The following is a 22,441-nucleotide window of genomic DNA, read 5'->3' on the forward strand; positions in this document are numbered from 1 at the left end:
TCTAACAGTGTTCTTATTTTATTCTGATTTCTATGAGTGTTCTCAAACTTGCATTCTAAGTGCGCGCAAAACGAAGCGCGGTAGACAGATATAATGTTTTTCTGTTATTAAATTTTTCTGCTTTTCTGTTTTACGAAATACTCACTATGTAGCTGAGAATTAAAGAAGTTACGTACGCTTTAACATGTATTATTTATAAATAGAATTAGAATCTGATTTCAAATTGCTACTCAAATTAATTTCATAACATAACACACTAATGGTATTTTTGCCGCGCTTCGTGAGGGCTTCATTGCCTCCCATTATAAATTTCAATAGGCGCATTCACACACGGGTGCCAAGTCGTTATACTGATCTATTCTCGCGATGTGTTAACTCTTGGCGTTCGAATGCCGTGGTTTCGTATACCGTGACGAAAATAAATCACTTGATAGATAATGAGGGCGAAAATAAAGCGTCGGAACTCACTCGTCGCTCGTCTGTCTCCGTTTGATGGACTCTTTTGGCTTGTAGAGGCTGGCTCGAAGCCAACTCGATCATAGTGCGGCGTTCTCGAGGGGAGCCGTACGAACCCACATAAAACTAAACAAATAGCAAATATACCGACTGTAAAATATTTTTGTGATCACTATTTATTAGAGGAATACCTGTTAATGTTGTCTTATAAAATTATCAATATTATCACATACATGTGGGTTGTCAGTTTTGGCCACGAATCAACAATCTCATGGGTTATTTACGTACGTTCAACACGCACTCGCTAATAACCGCTCCTAATTATCGAATGTCGTGAGCTGCCACACGATGCGTTAGCGCTAACTGCGTGACGTTCTCGTGAATATGTTTTCATCTTCATCTCATCCTCATACGCTGCACGTTTCACATCCCTTTCGACGTAAACCTTTTATTAGGCGTACCTATATGTTCAAAACACCCAAAGGATAAAAGAAAATACCTTAAGACCCCCGAAATATTTGCTATAGGTTCGTTGCCCCGACCATGAGGATTTACCTACATGTATAGATTACTGAACAGTCTCCGAGACACCGGCAAAACGCAATATCGCTCTCCCCCTATAAAACACTCTAATTTAAATAAAAAAGCGGCGCCACCTTCCGTATGTCGGTCCTTTTTTATTACGAACCTTTTTTATTTTCGGGTCAGCTAGGGATCAAAGGGGCTCTCCCCCGAGAGTAACCCCCGCGCCCCCGGCCCTACCTCAGTGTGATTTGCGACGATTCCTCCGCGCGCCGATTTGTGAAGAGGGAATAGTCCTCAAATTGGGGACTGTTTGCCTGCCTATTAAAATCACTTACCGTTACGAGTGCTCCGTTTCGAAATTTAAACGTTTTGTTTTTGTTATAGCCTTATTTACCGATCCCTCGATCCCAATTACCGTTGTTTCATTATTCTTTTAGAACATTTTATAATGCATACTGGTGCGGACCAGGATTCATTATAAAATGTTCTAAAAGCATTTTTAGGAATTTGTCTTATTATATAGAAGATAAACAATTAGCTTTCGTCCTGACGAATAACAAATCTGGGGTGGTGGGAATTAAGATAATGTGGCAAACTGTTCCCCATTGTTTACGCAATGTGCGAGAATTCTTCGTCAATAACCGGGAAAGCGTGGAATGGGACGGGATGCTCGGCGCTCTGTTATCGGCGCGGGTAAATCATTTCTCGTTCTGATTTTATTCCGCGTCGTCGGTCCCGAAGGGCGGCCCCGACCTGGCAGGGTAATAGCTTCTAGATACCGACTCTCACATGCTCACACATTTCACACGAATGTTCACATCGAATCATGTTTTCGTATCTGGCACAGATCAGTGTGACGGCAGATACGCTGATCGAATCCGATAACAGATCTCATTGTAATTTTCAACATTCTCCGTAATTGAAAAGCCATATCGTTGACATAAGTATGTGGAATAAACAAGTGTATTATGTGTGTATCGTTTATGCAACATTATCTCAAGAGATAGGTGAGCAAATAAGAGCGTTCGCTGAGTAAATAGAGCGTATCTGTTTCGCCGTCGATGGCTTTATAAACAAGCGAGTCGTGAAAACATTTCTATCTAGTTTGCGTCGGGTCTCGCCCCTGTTAAAAATTACGATGGGAATAAAGCGGTGCGGGGATGTGCGGCAGGGCGGGGCGGAATACGAGGGCGGCGACATGAATTTGTCATTTTTTCCTAGTCACGTCCGCGGCTGGTGATAAATATTGCATTGCGGCCCTCAGCGTTTCTTGCCGCGTCGCTCGAGCCGCATTAACTTTTCCCCTGTCGCTTAGCCGTAGCTCCTTGTTTTTCAACGCGAGGAAGTGAGTTAGGGCCCATTCTGTCGTCGCTTCCAATGAAATTATGTAATCAGTTTTACGACTCATCCGGCCCGAGAGTTTTTCGTATGTTTTTTCTTTCTGTTTGGGGTTCTGATGTTGTTTGTCAAGTAAAGGGCGTGTATTTTTTAGTATCATAATGAAATAAACATTTTGTATTTTTTTGCTTTTTATTGAGTCGATCTTATGGATGTTTGGAACATTGGTTTTTTAAGTAGTCGCTATAGCCAGTTCGAAACTGATAAAGATATGAGTGTTCGGCCTTTTAAATCGAAGTGTTTGTTTGATAAACAGCTTGGCAACACGAAATTAGAATTAATTTTGTCGCTCCCACTTGTCTGTTAATATTTGTCGCCTGATTGCTGATTATTTCATTACGAATTAATGTGGCCTGGCGTGTACAGTACAATGTACATAGTATAATATGTGATTAGAAGCAATTATGTTGAAAGTGTAACACGTGTTGGCGTCGCGTGTCGACCCGCCTCGAGGCTTCTGGCCTAATGGTGCGTGACACCCTACCTCCCCCTCGCCCCCGCACACCCTTGTCTCGATAAACTACCCTCTTTGTACCGTATATCGCAGTTTTATATCCTGTATTCACGGTTAAACGACCCAGAGTTAACTCACTGTTAATAATTATAGAGATTGTTGAAAAAAAAAGTATCTCAACGGAAATATACATACTTAAATCACGCCTCTTTCCCGGAGGGGTAGGATGAGACCACATCTTTATCTTTCACGGAAATACATACATACATACATACATAAAATCACGCCTCTTTCCCGGAGGGGTAGGCAGAGACTACCTCTTTCCACTTGCCACGATCTCTGCATACTTCTTTCGCTTCGTCCACATTCATAACTCTCTTCATACAAGCTCGGCGGTTTCGGGTACTTTTGACCTGACCCTTTACCAGGACGTCCTTAATTTGATCAAGATACGTTCGTCTAGGTCTTCCCACTCCGACCTTTCCCTCCACACTCTCCTTGTATATCTGCTTAGTCAACCTGCTTTCATTCATCCTCTCCACATGACCGAACCATCTTAACATACCCTTTTCTATTCCTGTAACTACATCTTCTTTCACATCACAACATTCCCTTATCACGCTGTTCCTTATCCTGTCACTCAATTTCACACCCATCACACTCCTTAACGCTCTCATTTCCACTGCATTTATTCTGCTTTCATGCTTCTTTTGCCATACCCAACTTTCACTCCCATACATTAATGTCGGGACCAACACGCCCCTGTGCACAGCCAGTCGAGCCTTTTTGGATAGTTTCTGACTGCTCATAAAGGCATGCAAAGCTCCATTCACCATGTTCCCCGCGTTCACTCTCCTTTCAATATCACTATCATACTTGCCATCTGATGTAAACTTTGATCCTAGATATACGAACTCTTTCACTTGCTCCACTTTTTCTCCTCCAATCAAAATATTACATGCTGTCATTTCTTTCTCCATTTCAAAAACCAGTGTTTTAGTTTTACTTACGTTCACTTTCATTCCTTTCTCTTTTAAAGCTTCATGCATACAGTTTACCATCTCCTGTAACTCCTCCGCTGATGACGCCAGTATAACCTGATCGTCGGCATAGAGCAGACATTTGACGAGTAACTCATTCATCCTTAATCCACTTTTAGACTCTTTCAAATCTGTCAAACAGCTATCCATAAATAGGTTGAACAGCCACGGTGACGCAACACATCCTTGCCTAACGCCTTTCTCAATCTTAAACCACTCAGTGTGCGCTCCGTTTATCCTGACACAAGCACTCGAATCCTCATATAAGGATTTCAGTGCTCGTATTAAGAGACTGCTCACCCCATGCATAGAAAGTGCTGACCACAATTCATTCCTCTCAACTCTGTCATAGGCCTTTTCCAGATCTACGAATGTGCAATAGACTTTTTGACTCTTGGCCAAAAACTTTTCGGCTATGCACCGCAAGGAAAAGACCTGATCAGTACATCCCATTCCCTTTCGAAATCCCGCTTGAGCATCCCATATTTTGTCATCAGTTTCATTCCTGACTCTATTAATCAATACCTTAGCATACAATTTGCCGACGACGCTAAGCAGGCTTATACCACGATAATTTTTGCAGTCCAGCTGTGACCCTTTTCCTTTGTAAAGTGGCACGATAACAGCCTTACACCAATCTTTTGGTACTCGGCCGCTTCTCCAACACAAATTGAAAAGGCAGTACAACTGACTAGCTACTACGCCTTTTCCTGCTTTAAGCATCTCGACCGACACTCTATCACACCCAGCAGCCTTTCCCGCTTTCATACTCTTAAGTGCTTCCACAATTTCGAACATTTCAATTTCGCCTTCCATCTCATTCTCTTTTTCTTCGCTATAGCAGAAATCTTTCTTATTTCCTTCCTTTTTTTCAAATAAACTTTCAAAATAGTCCTTCCATATCTTTAGTACACATTCTTCTCCTTTCACAACGCTACCATCCTGGCATCTGATCCTAGTCAGCTCTCTGGTTATAGTATTTCCTCGGGCTGACCTTACGGATTTCCAGAATACTTTCAGATTTGACTGAAAGTCTTCTGATAGCCTTTTATCAAAATCCTCTTTATACTCTTCTTTCTTTCTAATCACAGCTTTCTTAACCAAATCTTTCATTTTCTTATATTCCTTACGTGCTTCATTCACATCTTCATCTATAACCTCTTGCATTCTTAAGTTAGCTTTTGCTGCTAACAAATCCAGCCATGCTTTCTTCTTTAATCGCACAAGTTCTTGCACATCTTTACTCATCCACGCATTTTTGTGATTTTTTCCTTTCCTTCTTCTACTTACACCACACACTTCAACAGCTACTTTCACAATTCTTTCTTTAAATTCCTTCCATCCATCTTCAATATCGCTCATTTCCTCTAAATCTTCAAATTCATCCTTCAGTCTATTAATATACTTCTTACCTACATCCATATCTTGCAAATTTTCTACTTTTACTCTTTCCAAAACGCTGGTTTGCTCCCTTACCCTGTGCCGCGAGCGATTGAAGATACCCCTTATCCGGGATATCACCAGTAAATGGTCCGAGTCAATGCCAGCACCGCGATATGCACGGGTATCCAGCACTTTGTTCTTCAATCTTTCATCTACAATCACAAAGTCTATCATACTTTTTAAAATACCTTCCACTCTTGTGTAGGTGTGGATCTCTTTATGTTGAAACATTGAGTTCGACACAAAAAGATCCCACTCTAGACAAATTTCTAATACACTTCTTCCATTATCATTCACCTTTTCGTCACCAAACGCACCAAGCACCTTTTCATATCCATCACGCTTTACACCCACCCATCCATTAAAATCACCTAACATAATAATCTTCTCATTTGGCTTGGTAACTTTCAATACTTCTCTTACACTATTCCAGAACTCCTCGTTTTCGCTTTTTGCTGATGTTGTACCCCTCGAACCCACATCCCAAGGTGCATAAACACCTAGAACGAAGATCCGAGTGATTCCAACTTTCAGCCTAATCCATAGAAGACGAGGGCTGACACACTCATACTCATTCACGCACTCAGCCATTCGTGCAGAAAGAATTAGACCGACCCCTTGACAGCCTCGGCTGGTACTGGAAATTCCAGACCAATACGCCGTGTAAGGGCCGTGCTGCGTCGCGTCGCATCCTTTCCGCTTCGTTTCATTCACGCACAACACATCCAAACGTCTTTCATCCATCATCTGGCATACTTCCTCAATCTTATCCTTCATTCCTCCTCTTACATTCATCGTCGCAAAGCGGCTTTCAGCAGACCGCATACCGCTCCCGCCGGGAACGAGACGTGATGGGGTGCGGACACCATCGCCGCCATCTAGGTGCTCTTTCAAAAAATTTGCATCCATGCGATTCCCACGAGACGCTAGGGAAAAATTTTGTCCGCCCCAGCAGAGCCCCGCATGCCAGGGTAAGGCTAGCCATTACCTGGGGGTCGCCCAACCCCATGGCGGAAGTGGCACGCTCGAGACTAGGCTCGCCCCTAGCCATGCATCCATCGGCGCGGCAGACCTTAGATTGGCAGGGATTTACATTAAAGAGGAATCCCAAGTCTATCCCTTAGTCGGCTCTTACGACATCCGTGGGAAAGAGATGGAGTGGTCCTATTCTTTTGTAATGGTGCCGGGAACCACACGGCACTTTTCTGAAATTGTTCTGAAAATTGGTCTTGATTGTGCTTCTGCTAAATAAGCTGAGCTACTCAACACACAGTCCAAGCAGTCAAGGTCCCAGGATTAGCCGCTTTATCTATACTATAGGTCTTTAGAGACTTTTCATTAATGTTGTGTAATTTGTGGATATGTCCCGAAAAAAAAAGGTTAACCATAAAGACAGTGTGAGAGAGAGAAGACAGATGCCTTTTTAAATAGCTCCACATATGTGATCACAGATAAATATTATGAACTTGCAACTTGCTTCAGTGGTCCTTCTAAATATTGGGCTAATGCATTAATTTTCTCTTTCACGGAAATAAAGCTTCATATATACATATTTCAATTAATATGCATATACCTAAGTATTTATTTTATGTTAATAAGTAAGTACTATAATTCGCACTAAGTATTAATACAAAAGATGTATATAACTTATGTATGTTTGAAACTAAATAACTTATATAGTATTTTTAATAATTATGTTCATATAATATTGCAACAAACTCGTGGCTTTTAAAAATAAGTACCTATAGCCTTTTAGCTTAGTCGTAAAAGCCAATACAATTTGCCAACACATCCATTATACAAAGTATCTCAAAAGCGGACTGCGTTTATTTTCAACTTTATAAAACCTACCGCAAACAAGTCGTTAACATATTGCGCGGAAACTGCGCTAGTAAAATAATAATCATTGGTTAGTTAATTTTGCGAAACCAATCTACAGCGATACGTATTGGCAAACTTTTGACGTTCCATTACATGTAAACATTTCGAAACAAATAACAATCACGGCTTCCTGCAAATATTATGTGATTATCAGTAGATATTATTATGTTTAACCAGTTTTATGATTACCTGGTTCATTACTAGGATTTCTTTGTACAATAAATCTTAATTTAATAATTGGGTCGGTTTAGGAAATTACAGATGTAATTAAGGGCAATGCAATTAAACTTGGCTTCATCAGGCTGATCTCTTATCTCTCATCTCTGCATGTTCCCGGTTGCACCCTCCACAGATGTGTTTCATGGTCCGGGGTCTGCTCTCCGACTTCTATCTCCACTTGGTCCGGTTTTCGGCGTCCACGGATTTCAGTTCATTTGCTCGTTTATCATCTTTTGCGACGTCCAGCCTTAAACTTTTCGGCGTGCCTCTTCTACCCCGCCCGTTCGGCCCCGACGGTAGCGGTATGGTCAGACATCTATCTGTTCCCCAAGTTGTCTGCTGTTACCGAAAGACATTGCCGTACCAGCATAGGCGGCTCTTGATATGGCAGTTCTTCACGCGGACCTTGTGTGATACTCCACACATCCAGCACAGCATGTTATGCAGAACAGGCCTAATGATGGATTTATAGACCTGCCCTTTCAGCCTAATTGGCTTTTTGGGGTCACAGGCGACACCCGCCATCTTACGCCACGTTGCCCAGGCCTCTGTAATGTGAGCCTTGACGTGGCAATTCATGTCCCCGAACGCATGGAGTACAGATCCCAAGCATTTAAGGTGATCCAGTCGCTCGACCAGGTGATCGCCTATTATTACAGGCCATATACTCCCGTCTTCACCACATTTAGCTTTAGACCACCGTTCTCGAGTGATTCCTTCCACGCGTTAGCCCGTTGCACCAGTGTCCCCCTGTCCGAATCCGCCAGTGCAATATCAACAGCATACATGAGCAGCCATGGGGGCTGCTCATGTATCCTATCGCTTATACACTTCTGGAACCCCTTTAGACCTCAGTGCCCATCAGATTTTCGGTCGAGAAACACAGTCGAAGGCCTTCTCCATAACCAAAAAGAGGAAATGAAACGGCGTGTTCTTCGTTCTGTGATCTATTATTTAATAAAAAATATTAGATAGCGTTTAAATGCCCAACCAGTCGAAAGGTATTCCGCGCAACATAAGTGCATTTATATTCATTCACCTGTAATGTATTTATAAAGATGTCACTTAGTAACCACTTAGCAACTTGTAAAAAAAAATACAGTGCTAAGAAGTATTATCAAGACATAAAATTGATAACTCCAATAGTCAATCAATTACTAATACATATTATGTATGTAACAAAATCTGTTTCCGAGGCAGTGAGCCAATCGCTGTAATAGCACTTTAATGCGTCTCTAACCGCCAACTAACTGTTCTTAATTATTTAAGTGTGTTACAGTGGAAACTTTCCTCCTCTCCGTGGCTCTATTTAAACGTAACTAATTGTAACTTAATGCCTGTTGATTACGCCTCCAATATTTGCTCTAATCGGTTAACCAATTAAAATGTAAATGCCAATGATACCTGCTCATTATTGTAATCTGTAATTAAACTGCTCATTTATTTTAATACTTTTTAAACGTTGTTTGTGTTGACACCGTTTTGTGCCACTGACCGGCAACCGCTACCATTCTCGTTTATGCATCATTTAACAAAACGTTTGCAATGTTTTTTTTTATTGCTTTTTTATTTTATTTTTTAAAGTAAAATTTAAACAAAATTGTTTAAGAAATGTGTTTACTTTTACATGAGTGCGTGCGTATGCTCCATTTGTGAATGTATAGGAATCCCTGCGGCGTATAGACAGTGCTAAATGTGCCGTGAAAACCCGCACCCACACTCGGCAGCGCATTTTTCTCACAACAAAGGCTTCGGAGACAGCGCTAGTCTGCTAATATTTTGTAGAAAATGCTACTGAGATTTTAAGGGTTGGTGGGAAGAACAAATTTCTTGAATATTTCTGAAGAAAAGAATAAAAAACAATTCGCCGAAGCTAATACAAATCAACACAACAAAGAAGATATTTTTATTTAACCCAAAGCATTTCGTCAAAAGTAGGTACTTCTTGGTTTAACAAATTTTAATTTGTAAACACCCGGAGCAATAAACTGCTTAGGCGTTATTTAAGCTAAAAACATACCTATCAAAAAATAATCTTGATAAAGGCTCTTTGTTGTCTCAAAGGAAACTTAATCAAACTTTAATTTGGTTGACAATACAAACAGCAAAGTTCGCGGAGAGATAAGTAAATGGATGGAAAAGTCGTTAGGGGAGTGAGTTTTAATCCGAGGGGCCTATCGGGTGTGTTTAATCACGTCTAAATATGCTGTGGAAAAAATGCCGTGAGGTATCGCGCGTTATTGTCATTCATAACAGGCGAGTGGGGTGAAGCGGGAGTATTGCGGGGTGAAGTGGAATGGGTTCAGGGTGAGACGGGAGCTCTCGATAACGATAGCTGTGGCATTGGGATCCGCCGCAGAATAACGAGCTGACACCGGCGCGGTGGCGGCACGCTAGCTTCACAGGCTCACTTAGATTAAATAACTTGTGGGTCAACTTAGATATCCTGAATTATACACGTATTTACGCTAGGAATACGAATTAGTTGAGTTTATAGAGTTGTTAACACATTTCATTATAAAATATTTTACTTAAAAAGTAATTTTTAGATATTATTTCTCCAGCATACTTACTTGATAAACTAATATAAGCAGAACTGAAATTAATTAAATTTGTCTTTTTTTTTAATATCATATTTACAGATTTTTTAATTAATTTACAGAATTTATTGTCATTCCTACTATTTCTCATTAAGATATTTAGTTTAATTACTTAAGTGAAAGCTCTAGAATTCGAATTATAAAATCCCCCTTGTAAAAAAGCACTCCCAGCTAAGTGGCGCTCGCCACCTTTTGACACACAATAAATCACAGCTGTGAGCGGCCAATAAAAAATATGTTCCACCCTCGGCGAAAATCCAATTAATTTTCGGCGGCTAAAAAAAAGAACGTGCTCGGCCGAGCGGAAAAAGCTTGGCGTAACGGCAGCGCAAGTGACGAGTGAAGGCGAGGGCGATCAACTTGCGGGAGTAGTGTAGCGGTCATAATTACGAGTGTGAATCAAGTGAGTGAGGTGAATAGGATCGTAGCGTTACGTATTTATAAAATACAGCCTTGAAAAACTTCACTGCGAGCGGCATTATTATTGTTTAAAGGCATTTCTGATAAAGAGTTAAAGGCGGAATTTAGTTTCTTTCCTTCCGGAATTAGGCGTATTTCAACTTGAGAAAAATGGTCCATTTTTTATTAAAATCCTCTACATAATTATGGCCATGCCAGATAATCTTAATATTGGATGTTTGTTTGTCTGTCCAACGAAATAAAACACTATTTAATTAAAATATTAAAATGATTACTCAGTTCGCGTTTGTAGATAAACTAATATTAAACCACCACAAGAGCAGACGATAGCTTTAAATGAGACGAGATATGAACGGGAAGCGCAGGAAAAGAGGAAAAGGGGAATAATGGAGAAAGAGTAATCAATTTCGCTCAGTCGTCGCCGCCGGCGAAGCTCTCATTTAAAATTTAAAATATCGTGGCGCAAGGGGGCCGTGGAGGACTTTTTAATTTGGCTCAGCTTCGTTTTAAAAATGCACGGAGCTCTGCGGTGACACATCAATTCACTTTGACTGTCAACACTCCGAACTTTAATAGTGGCTTGGCTTATTTATCTAACGTAATATATTTACGATTGCAGATGGTTTTACTATTATATAATCTAAGAGCTTTTAGCACGTATAAACAATCTCATATACTGAATTATTATGGTTACATATTTGCACAATCCCTGAGACGAATTATAATAGGAAATAATATTATGTAGGATGTTATCTGTCTAGTAAATACCTAGTAAGGTTCGACAATACACAAGTTTTAAGTTTTAGTTTAGGGAATATTATTATGATATCTGACGGATTATTTAATTTGTTTCAGCAACAAAGGCCAGACCTTCCGCGGTTACTGCAACAGATGCACGCGGCACATTTACCAGCACACGGCGCGCCGCCCCTTCCACTCCTCGGCCAAGGTGCTTTGCCCCCAGCGGGGCTACTAGGCCTTGGAGTACCTCACCATCCCCTTTCAGTACTTGCTAAGCCACCAGATTTACACAGATCAGACGACAAAGGAAATGGTAAGTTTCTATGGACTTTACATTTATTATTTAGTTTATTGTCTTAGGACCTTGGGCACCTTAAATTTTTCCGACAGTGTAAATGCTTTATAAAATTTTATAAGGTAATTTTATAAGAATAGTTGTAAGTAAAGCAGCAAGATATAGCGTTAATCCCTCCGCAAAAACCCGCAAAAGCAATCTTGGCAAGTGAGACATAACGGTTCGATACATAAGATGAATATTTGAAGAGCTGTCGTGTTTGTATGTTCGTCTTGTTTGCTGTGCGCCACTGGAGACTATTAGAGCCCTCCTCGGTCCTTCCCGCTCCCTCCCCACGCCGCGCCCGCCGGCATACGTCTCCGATCCCACTTCTGTTTCAATATTTACTAGCTTCGAGAGGCTTTTTGAACTCACTGTTTGCGTGTTTTCGGATCGCTGACGGCTACGGCGCGCTCGATATTGCTTTGAGAGTATGAATAAGTCACTTCTTCGAATTGGTGCCTATCTATGCGTGCGTATTTGGACAGAATAAGTAAACAGATATGGATTGGATTCGGTAAAATATTCCCTTGTCAAAGCCCTAGATGATCGAAATTCGTAGTTTATATTTCTCGTGCCGTTAAATCTATGTTCCTGGCAAACAATAGGGAGCGGGGTTTTCAGTTTTCACCGGAGCGCGAGTAATCCCTGCGCAGCCGACGAGCGCGCCACAAATGAAAATGTAACACAGAAATGGATTTGGAAGCCGCCCGTCGCTCCGGTTAATTACAAAAGCAAGCGGTAATCTGCGCTCCGGGATGTTCCGGCTTAGCGCCCCCCCCCGTTCCGCACCCTCGACCCCTGCTCCGCCGCCTGCCACTTCCCTGGCTAATTTGTGCCATTATCGGTGTACTGATGTAAGAGTTACCGCGCAGATGGCCCCCTCCACCCTACCTTGCCAGCGCTCAATTAATTATTCCTTGCTGGTGTGAGCGTCGCGTGTTTTAGTCAATTAGTAACGTAATTTTGCGGGTGACTTGAGTGTATGCGGCTGTGGTCCAGTACAAACTTCGCGTTTTAATGTGTGCCTAATTGCACGTGTGCACTTTAGCTAATAGTTTGAAATTTAATCAACGATCGAATCACGATATGTGCGCGTTATAAATATAAATTAATTTAATTAAAGACAAGTACTCACGACACGAACTTATTAGTCAGATAGGCATGATATGTTGCATCATTCCGATTACAACTATACTAATATGCATAGTTCATTCATGCATAAGCGGATGGAATGGTTGAATAGTCGGTCAATAATTGAGGCTATTGCATTTAAATTAATTGTGGCAGTACGCCTGCTAATACGACATCTGGTATCTACGTGCTACATATATACGGAACGTGCATAGTAATGGAAGGGGTTAGCAATTATTGGCAAGCTTGAGGTGACATCGACGCGGATCTTGCCGATGATCGTACTCTATTCAAGTACATACGTATCGTTATTAAAATTCTTTGGCTCAACGTTTAGTATAATGTTTTGTTCGACGTAATACTTATTATGACATTTTTAAATCAGTTTAACTGACATCTACTCGTACAAAAAAAGAACCAATTAAATGACTTCATGGCATTTTGCTGAATGCACTGCTATTATCTCTTCCAAGTTATACATTTTTTTAATACAAGTGTTCGATGTTCAAATGCATTGTCCAATTGATAGGAGCTGTCATTATGTGAATCAGTTGCAAATAAACAATCATCCCGTCTACACGTTGGTTTTCCTTTAAAGAGTAGTACAAACCATAGTAACCCTTATTCAACCGTACATATGGTCGCAATTCGGCCGGATGTTATCGATACATAGACCAATGACTGAAGCTCTGCGTGAAAAATTGAACTATCGAAGTGAAGCTATTTTATAAAATAAATAACATCAAGTGATTTGTCGTATTTAAATGTAAAGAAATAATATATTATCAAGTGATTGCCTTGTGATTTCGTAAGACTTTATTGGTAAAATATAAAGACATTTGCAATTTGACATTGTGACATTTTATAGTGAGTTTGCAATTACGCGTATGGAAAATGTTTTACATTTATGGACATATTAAACAAAATTAATGTAATTACCGTTCATCGCATCAAGTTATGTGTGGACTTAGAACGTGAAATATATTGTTGGATAGTTAGAAGTTCGCTAAGACAACCGAAACTTTCACTCACTCACTATGGAACATTTACGTGTTATAGAAAATCTTGCAAGCCAATTAAAGAAAACCCAATCAAATCTGAAAAAATGTCCTAAAACAAGACTCACAAAAGGATATATAGAGAGTAAAATAGAATGCATACATGAATATTGGGAGAAATTTCTCGAGGCACATTCATCATTGATTCAAGAAACGGACATAGAAAAGCATGATAAAATCCCGTATTTAGCCAATGAGGAATTTGACATAATCGAAGAACTTTATTTATGTATCAAAGGCGATTTGAAAGATATGCTGGAAAAGTTAACGCCGACAACGGTATCGCAATCTTCGCGTAGTTCTCCTCAACATCCCTCGCACTCGAATTTAAGCTGTGCAAAGTTACCAAAAATAGAACTTCCAAAATTTTCGGGGAAATATGAAGAATGGGCTAATTACGACGATTTATTTTCATCGCTTGTAGACAACGACAATTCACTGAGCAAAGTGCAAAAACTACACTATTTGAAAGCGAGTGTCACTGGTGAGGCTGAGGCATTATTAAGGCATATTCAGGTGACTGAAGCTAATTATGATCAAGCACGAGAAATTCTTAAGAATCGTTACGCGAATAAACGCCTAGTTGTGAATTCTTTACTCAAACGTTTATTTGGACAAAAGAAATGTGCTAGTCAGACTGCAACTCAAATCAAGATGCTTCTAGACACTACCGAAAAATGTTTGAATGGCCTTATAAATGAAGGAATATCTACTACTTCGTGGGATCCAGTTATTATTCATCATGTGGTGCAAAAATTAGATTTCGAGAGTCATAAGTCATGGGAAGAACACGCTTATAAATTGAAACCTAATGAATTACCTAGTTGGCGTGACTTGAAACAATTCCTAGAAGGGAAATTTAGAACACTGGAGCTGGTTACTAACACAAACAATCCGATAACTTCCATCACAAGAGAGAAGACTCAAGCATTCAAGGGCAAGTCATTTCACGTAACGGCCGCAGCAACATCTTCGGTCCAGACCTGTATTAACTGTAATGAAGACCATACCTTAAGTCACTGCAAGGTATTTGGTAAACTGCAGCCGCGGGAAAGAAGTGAATTTGTAAGAAACAAAAACCTATGCTTCAATTGTTTAGCTGAAGGTCATTCAGCATGGAAATGTCGTTTGCCAGTTACCTGTCGTATCTGTAAGAGAAAACACCACACTTTGCTTCACGAAAAGAGGGAATCCCAAACTGCAGACAATGTACAAACTCACCACAGCCAACTTGATGACACAAAAGATGAACAACAGGAAGACGAAGAAACAAACGACGCAATAGCAACTCATTTCACAGCGAAGAAGTCTACAGCTTTGCTCGCTACCGCATTGGTCCCTGTAAGAGATGAGAAAGGATACGTAACAATATTGCGCGCGTTAGTAGATCCGGGATCCCAAGCTAATTTCATTAGCGAAAGAGCAACTCAAACATTAAAAGTAAAGAGAAAATCGGCTAAGGGAAACATCACAGGTGTGGGTTCAACCAAGACTACAGTTAAGCACGTGGTACAGCTGGAACTTTTATTCAATCATGATGATACGTTCAAGCTCGGTATGAAAGCCTATGTTATGGCCACACAATTGACCACACACCTGCCAACAAAGACTATTAAGATACCATCAAACAATTGGACACATTTACGAGGACTCACCTTAGCTGATCCCAATTTTAATGAAGTAGGAAGAATCGACCTTCTTCTTGGTGTTGAAGTTTGTTCCCAAATTTTGAAGAATGAATTAATCAAAGGTCCCCTAGGTTCACCATGCGCTCAAAACACACACCTTGGTTGGATCTTATTTGGAGCAATACAAGACACATCTTCCTCTGAAGAAATAATTGTCATGCATCATCAGCTAGACATAGACAACATGCTGAAGAGCTTTTGGGAAATAGAGCCTGACACAAAGAAGAAATATACAAAGGAGGAAGAGAGATGTGAACGTCTATTTGAAGAAACATATAGTAGACAAGAAGAAGGGAGATACGTGGTAAAATTACCATTTAAGACTGATAATCCTCAATGTCGAAACGGAAACACTAGAGAGATAGCTATTAGAAGATTAGAACAAATAGAAAGAAGATTTAGGAAGGACAAATTATTGAAGGAAGAATACACAAAAGTATTTGAAGAATATAAAACATTAAATCATCTAGAAGAAGTTCCGGAAAATGAAAAGAACAATCCAGCAGTATATCTTCCTCACCACGCAGTGATAAAACTAGATAGGGATACGTCTAAGGTCCGTATAGTGTTTGATGCATCATCAAAAGGTTCAAATCACGTATCTCTTAACGATGAACTGATGGTTGGACCACAAATACAGGAAGATATGAGATCGCTTATTATAAGGTGGAGAATGAAACGAGTTTGTTTTACGGCAGATGTCCAAATGATGTATAGGCAAATTTTAGTAACAAAAGAAGACGCAGACTTTCAACGCATCCTCTGGCGAGACTCCACTGGAACAATAAAAGACTATCGCCTTTTAAGAATTACTTTCGGCACAGCTTGTGCTCCTTACTTGGCGGTGAAGACGCTCCAACAAATCGCAAAAGATGAAGGCAAGGAACATCCAGTGGCAGCAAAAACGATCCACGAAGACTTTTATATGGATGACCTAATGTCTGGATCAGATACTGTATCTGAAGCTTTAGACACAGCGATGAATATAGCTGAAATTCTTAAAAGAGGAGGTATGAATCTACAAAAATGGACATCTAATAGCTCAGAATTTCTTAAACAGATTAAGCCGTCTAACAGAAGTATAAAAGTAAAACTAGATATCAAGTTAGATGGGATGACTAAAGCACTTGGAGTTTCCTGGAATATGGGGGAAGACGTGTTTCAGTATCATTTTCAGTTGCCTTATTTAGAAAAAGTCATAAATAAAAGATCTATATTAGCAGAGATCCAACACCTTTTCGATCCGCTCGGTTGGCTGGCCCCTGCATTGCTTCCTGCAAAAATATTAATACAAAAGTTATGGTTAAAAGGAGTCGGCTGGGATGATGATCTCGATTCTGAAACAAAAGAGGAATGGATTAATATAAGAAATAGTTATGAACACCTAAAACAAATAAAATTAAAGAGATGGATGAACACTACTCAAGACAATTTAAATGAAGTCACTGTGCATGGGTATTGCGATGCGTCTAATAAAGCTTATGGAGCAGTTGCTTACCTTAGAGCCCGAACTAATGATGGAAATTTTAAGATAAGCCTCATCGCTGCTCGAACAAGAGTTGCGCCAGTTAAGCCAGTATCTTTACCGAGGCTGGAGTTGCGTGGTGCAGTTCTTTTATCGCAATTGCTGAAACAAATTAGTGAAGCTGCTCGAATTCCTAAAGATCAGTTTTTTGCATGGACTGACTCCACGATAGTTTTAGCATGGTTGGAAGGAGATCCGATTCGATGGCAAACTTTCGTCAGAAATAGAGTGATTACAATTTTAGACAACATTGGAAACAAATGGTATCATGTCCGAACTGATGAGAATCCCGCTGACCTGGCTTCTAGAGGTTTATTACTACCTGATTTACAAAACAATCTATTGTGGTGGCAGGGACCAAACTGGCTGAAGAATGAAGAGCTACCTGTGAAGAAAATGAACAACTTAATAACAGAATTAGAGATAAGAAGAGATATATTAGTAAATACTAAAGTACAAGATAATTATATAGAAGATGATAAAGATAATAAAGAATTTTTACTTACCAAATTTGAAGATTTTGACACGTTGAAAGAACTGTTAAAAACAATAACTTATTGCAAAAGATTTCTGAAATATAAAAGTTATGGAGTTAAAACTTTAGATGTACCTATAACAACGGAAGAGTTGGAAAGCGCACTCGATGTGTGCATAAGAATTGTACAGAAAAAGGATTTTGAAGAAGAAATGGTTGATCTAAGGAAAAGAGGCAGGGTTAAAAGGAGAAGCAATCTTAAATCCTTACATCCTTTCATTGACGCAAATAATATTCTCAGGGTGGGCGGTAGGATTCGCCATGCTAATTTGAATAACTCGAAGAAGAACCCTATAATATTAAGTGCAAAGAATCCTTTAACATTACTTCTTGTGGCAGATGCTCATGTAAAGACATTACACGGCGGAATTCAATTAATGTTGACATTTCTGAGGGAAAGGTACTGGATTATCAATGCTAAAAGAACAGTAAAATCCTGCATTCATCGATGTTTAATTTGTGCCAAACAGAGTGCTGCTACTAGAACACAACTCATGGGTGATCTACCGAAAGAACGTGTGACTCCAGCTAGACCCTTCTGTAATAGTGGCGTTGATTTTGCCGGTCCTTATCAGGTACTAATGTCAAAAGGTCGAGGTGCAAAAACCAGCAAGAGTTACATTTCAATTTTTATATGCATGGCTACGAAAGCTATTCACCTAGAACTTGTAGGTGATTTAACATCAGAAGCCTTTATAGGAGCTTTTAAGAGATTTGTAGCAAGAAGAGGCAAATGTACCAACCTGTGGAGTGATCAGGGACGTAATTTCATCGGCGCCAACAAAGAATTAGCACTGGAATGGAAAGAAGCTAAATTAGAGTTTGAAGGAGAAATTTCAGAAAAACTTGCATTGGACGGCACTCAGTGGCACTTCATCCCGGCGCATAGTCCCACCTTTGGCGGACTTTGGGAAGCAGGCGTCAAGTCTCTGAAATATCACCTGAAAAGGATACTTAATACCCACCTGACTTTCGAAGAACTGAGTACAATTTTATGTCAGGTGGAGGCTTGTTTAAATTCGAGACCACTGTGCCCAGTTGATGATACAAATCCAGATAGTTTTGAAATTCTTACCCCTGGACATTTCTTGATTGGTGAGGCCCCTATAGTAGTACCGTCTCGCCAGAAAAATTTCTCTTCTATGAGTCATTTATCCAGATGGCGTTATACGCAGAAATTACTTAATGAGTTTTGGACCAGATGGCAAGATGAGTATTTGTCTCGACTTCAACAAAGACCCAAATGGTTAAGAAAGGTAGACGAGTTTAAAATCGGTCAAATAGTTCTCATCAAAACTGATGGGCTGCCTCCTGGTAAATGGCTACTTGGACGAGTAACGGAGAAACATCCCGGAACTGACGGTATAACCAGGGTTTACAGTGTTAAAAGCGGTGATAAAATTGTGAAAAGACCTATCACCAAGTTATGTCTATTGCCTATTGATAGTGAATAATGAACTTTGTTTATTTCATAGAATTATTTTCATATTTAGTTTCATTTAACGAAAGGGCTAAGTTAATTTCATTATTTAGTATATGGCATGTAGGTTTTACTTATAAATTGTTATAAGAAAGTTAAATAATTAATATTTAGTTTTATATGCTTTTTGTTTAAAGTTTATTATAGCTGTTAGGTACTTAATGCAAATGTTCATTCTAAGAATAACATGTTCTTTCATTATTTTTGTTATTTAAAGGCCTGTAACAGCCCTTTGGCGGGCGGAATGTTCGATGTTCAAATGCATTGTCCAATTGATAGGAGCTGTCATTATGTGAATCAGTTGCAAATAAACAATCATCCCGTCTACACGTTGGTTTTCCTTTAAAGAGTAGTACAAACCATAGTAACCCTTATTCAACCGTACAACAAGATTCGAGCTTTCGTTCTATTAAATAGACAAGATCTCGATCATTCGACGCATACGTTGTGCGGCATCATGTCCGTCGGTATATAAAGCCTCGTATGGCTTTGATTGATGCGTCTGACGACTACGGGCGACGGGCGACGGAGCTAATTCCGGCATGCCGCCCTAAGTGCTCCGGTCGGGACTGTCACACGATCGCCCACCACCCAATTTGCAGCCTCAACCGTTCTAACAATTATCTGCATGAACGTATTTGGTTAGGATCATGCGGTGCATAGACCTTTGTGTTAGTACTCACTGTAAGGATAGTTTTGGTTTGATGCGCATAAATTAAATTTTTTACAAATGTTAAATAAACAATTTTTACGAGAGGTAGGTACTTCGTTTCTTCCAAATATGTTATGTTACCCATGAACCATGAACGATAACTACTTGAAAATTGCAAAAACATTATTAATCAGTTCAAGTATACCTACTTTTAATATTTAAGCATTCCTTCTTCGATTTCATATAAGAAACCGATTTATCTTTATGTCTAGCTTACATACAAACATAAAACGATGCCTCTTTGCATAATTTTTTCCCTTCATCCAAATTTATCAACGGCTTAAGTATATAAATATGTTTGTTGAAACCTACTGTAAGTAGATACGTATGTTGGGAAGTTATTCGGCTCTGTGTACGCGTGACGGCGACAGGCTCTGCAATATTCATAGAGCACTTTACACCCGACCGCCCAAGCTTAGGGCATTAATAAAGAGAGCGCAGACGTGCTCATGTTAAGGCCTTAAAATTTTGAACAAGCATATGTCAGATAATTAAAAATAAAAACCTTCTACACACAAAAACTATCGAAATTTCACAAAAAAAAAATTACGCAACACGCACGTGGAAAATAAAGACACTTTGGAGTATTCACAAAAAATATAATTGAAACCTCCAGTAACATTTTAATACAGACTTAAACAGACATAATTACTTTTGGTTGTAATTTCGGGTTGACAAAGTTTAACTTCTATGCCTTCTTTTTTATGGGACACGGTATTGCGACGTTCAGGATTTTATATGTAAAGTTTCGACATGATAAGAGAAACATCCAAGATATGTTGTTGACACCACCTTGCATCATTATACCAAAACAGCAGTCTGCAAATTGTTATGTACTTATTGCTGAAGAACAAATCAATTTACAGAAATATTTCTAACGTAACATTTACCTTTTGCAGGTATCAGTTCAGCAGAGGAAAGGCATGTGAGTACCGAGTAACTTTTTCCAATTTCACTTAGTTTGTTTAGAAATGAGGAAAATATTCGCTTTGAAAAATTCCTCGACAAGCGTCACACTGCGTTTTCCATTTGGGAGCGAGCGAGTGTTGCGCTCGAACACGTTGATTTCATAACACGGCCCAGGAACAAGTGGGTGGCAAGAGGCACACCCTTGCACAGGCAGGGTTGACACCGATTTATATGAATTTTCAATTTGTAATAATTTTTGATTGTGCATGTAGCGCATTGTGTATGTACAATGCACTACACTTGCGTATAAGCGGCGGTATCCTTATTTATCCATAAATAAAGATGGTTTCTCTACGAACTTATAAGAAGATCTGTATTATTATTTTTTTAAGTATGCGCAAAGAAGTTTTATTTTGGTAAGTTGAATAAAAACCTGCATTAAAGGTACAGTACCTACATTAAGGTAGTTAAAAATCAATATAAATATTGATCGCGGGAATATTTTGGGAAATATTTTAATACAAACATGATCCGGTTCTGACCCTCCTCTGACGGTCGCTGGATACCAATTTAAAAAATGAACAAAATGATATAAAACTACATTTTAACGCAATAGAAATATTAACACATACCTACTAGTAAAAATAAGTAATTAATAATAACATATTAAGTTAAAAAATATTCAGAAATATTACAAAGAGCCACCCATGAGTATTTCGCGAGTGCGTCGCTAGGTGTTGCGAATGTCGGCTATCGTGCTACTCCGCCAAGGGTGGCTCCGCGCGCCACCCTGGTTGTTGTGCTCGCCTGAACGCAGCCACACCGCACAGATGTGCCGCCTCTGCGAGCGAAATGCATGCGAATCGATACCGCACCCCCTACTTTATAACTTGTCTTTGTTGCACTAACCTACTTCTCTCTGACATTTTGGTATACTCGTACTTGTTCGCTGTTTGAAGTTAATATTGATGTTTTTTTTTTTTGGAAAAATAATGTAAAGATAACTTAGAAATTCTATGTATATCGGTAGAATGTAAACGATTTCTTTCCAAATCTACGGTTCGGTATATTTCATATCTTTTATTTAAAATTCATGAGTGTGAGATGCGTTGTTAAAATATTCACGAACTCATTGGGAAATTCAAGAGAAATTTTTATAATAGAGCATTATAGCTTACTTTAACGAAACTTGTTAGCGGAGTTAGGTGAGGTAAGCAAGTTTATAAGTTGAGGAGGGTACGTGAAGAGTTTATCTTGCAGTGTGACCCCGATCGCGGTGGCGGTGTTAGCAGTCTACTCACGCCGCTGTCGATCTGTGCAAACATGCGGCGAGCTGAGTAATGCACGGACGCGCCTTACAATTTTGAGGCGACGAGAGCTGGGGAGGCGGGGGGCACGAGTGCAAGCAGTAATAAAGTTTACATAAACCGAGCGCGTCTTTGCTACGAAACTCCACGTCAGGTTTCAGGTCGTGCCTCGCCGTTTGTCCAGCGAATGTTTTTACTGCGAATCACGGAGGTGCTACACTGTTGTATTGCAAATGCAGCCCACTCTTTGTTTATTTGCAAACATCGCACGCTACCTATTTGATTTTCCGATACATCGAGCTGTTGTTTATTTTAACAATGGAGGAACTTACGCTGCAGCTGGTTGATTGTATAACTACGAATGCACGCTCAACAAAATTATAAGAATCGTTTAATACAAACATTCGCTTTGTAATATTTTTGAACTTCATAGAATATCTTTTAAATATCTACAGAACATAACCAAGTTTACGACAGCCAATTTACACCGAAGCGAAATTATGAGCAGCGACCCTAAGCCTAACAGGGCGAGCCTTTCCACAATCTCATTTGGGTAACATAATAACCGCGGATTTATTTCTA

At 39.7% G+C, this 22,441-nt stretch overlaps 2 protein-coding genes across 4 annotated transcripts in view; both read left to right on the forward strand.

Annotated features, from left to right (window-relative positions):
• Window positions 1-22,441, forward strand: part of LOC106129687 (protein groucho) — a 64,360-nt gene that overhangs the window by 26,154 nt on the left and 15,765 nt on the right. For all 3 annotated transcript variants that reach the window (XM_013328326.2, XM_060948411.1, XM_013328327.2), the window contains 2 exons: window positions 11,292-11,490; window positions 20,543-20,568. In XM_013328326.2, coding sequence (XP_013183780.1) covers window positions 11,292-11,490; window positions 20,543-20,568 — 225 coding nt within the window. The remainder of the gene's footprint in view (window positions 1-11,291; window positions 11,491-20,542; window positions 20,569-22,441) is intronic.
• Window positions 13,812-19,508, forward strand: LOC132902612 (uncharacterized). The gene has a single exon (XM_060948410.1). The coding sequence runs from the start codon at window positions 13,956-13,958 to the stop codon at window positions 18,903-18,905; it is 4,950 nt and encodes a 1,649-aa protein (XP_060804393.1). The 5' UTR covers window positions 13,812-13,955; the 3' UTR covers window positions 18,906-19,508.

The sequence above is a fragment of the Amyelois transitella genome, chromosome 16, assembly GCF_032362555.1.
Source record: "Amyelois transitella isolate CPQ chromosome 16, ilAmyTran1.1, whole genome shotgun sequence".
Classification (NCBI taxonomy): Eukaryota; Metazoa; Arthropoda; class Insecta; order Lepidoptera; family Pyralidae; genus Amyelois; species Amyelois transitella.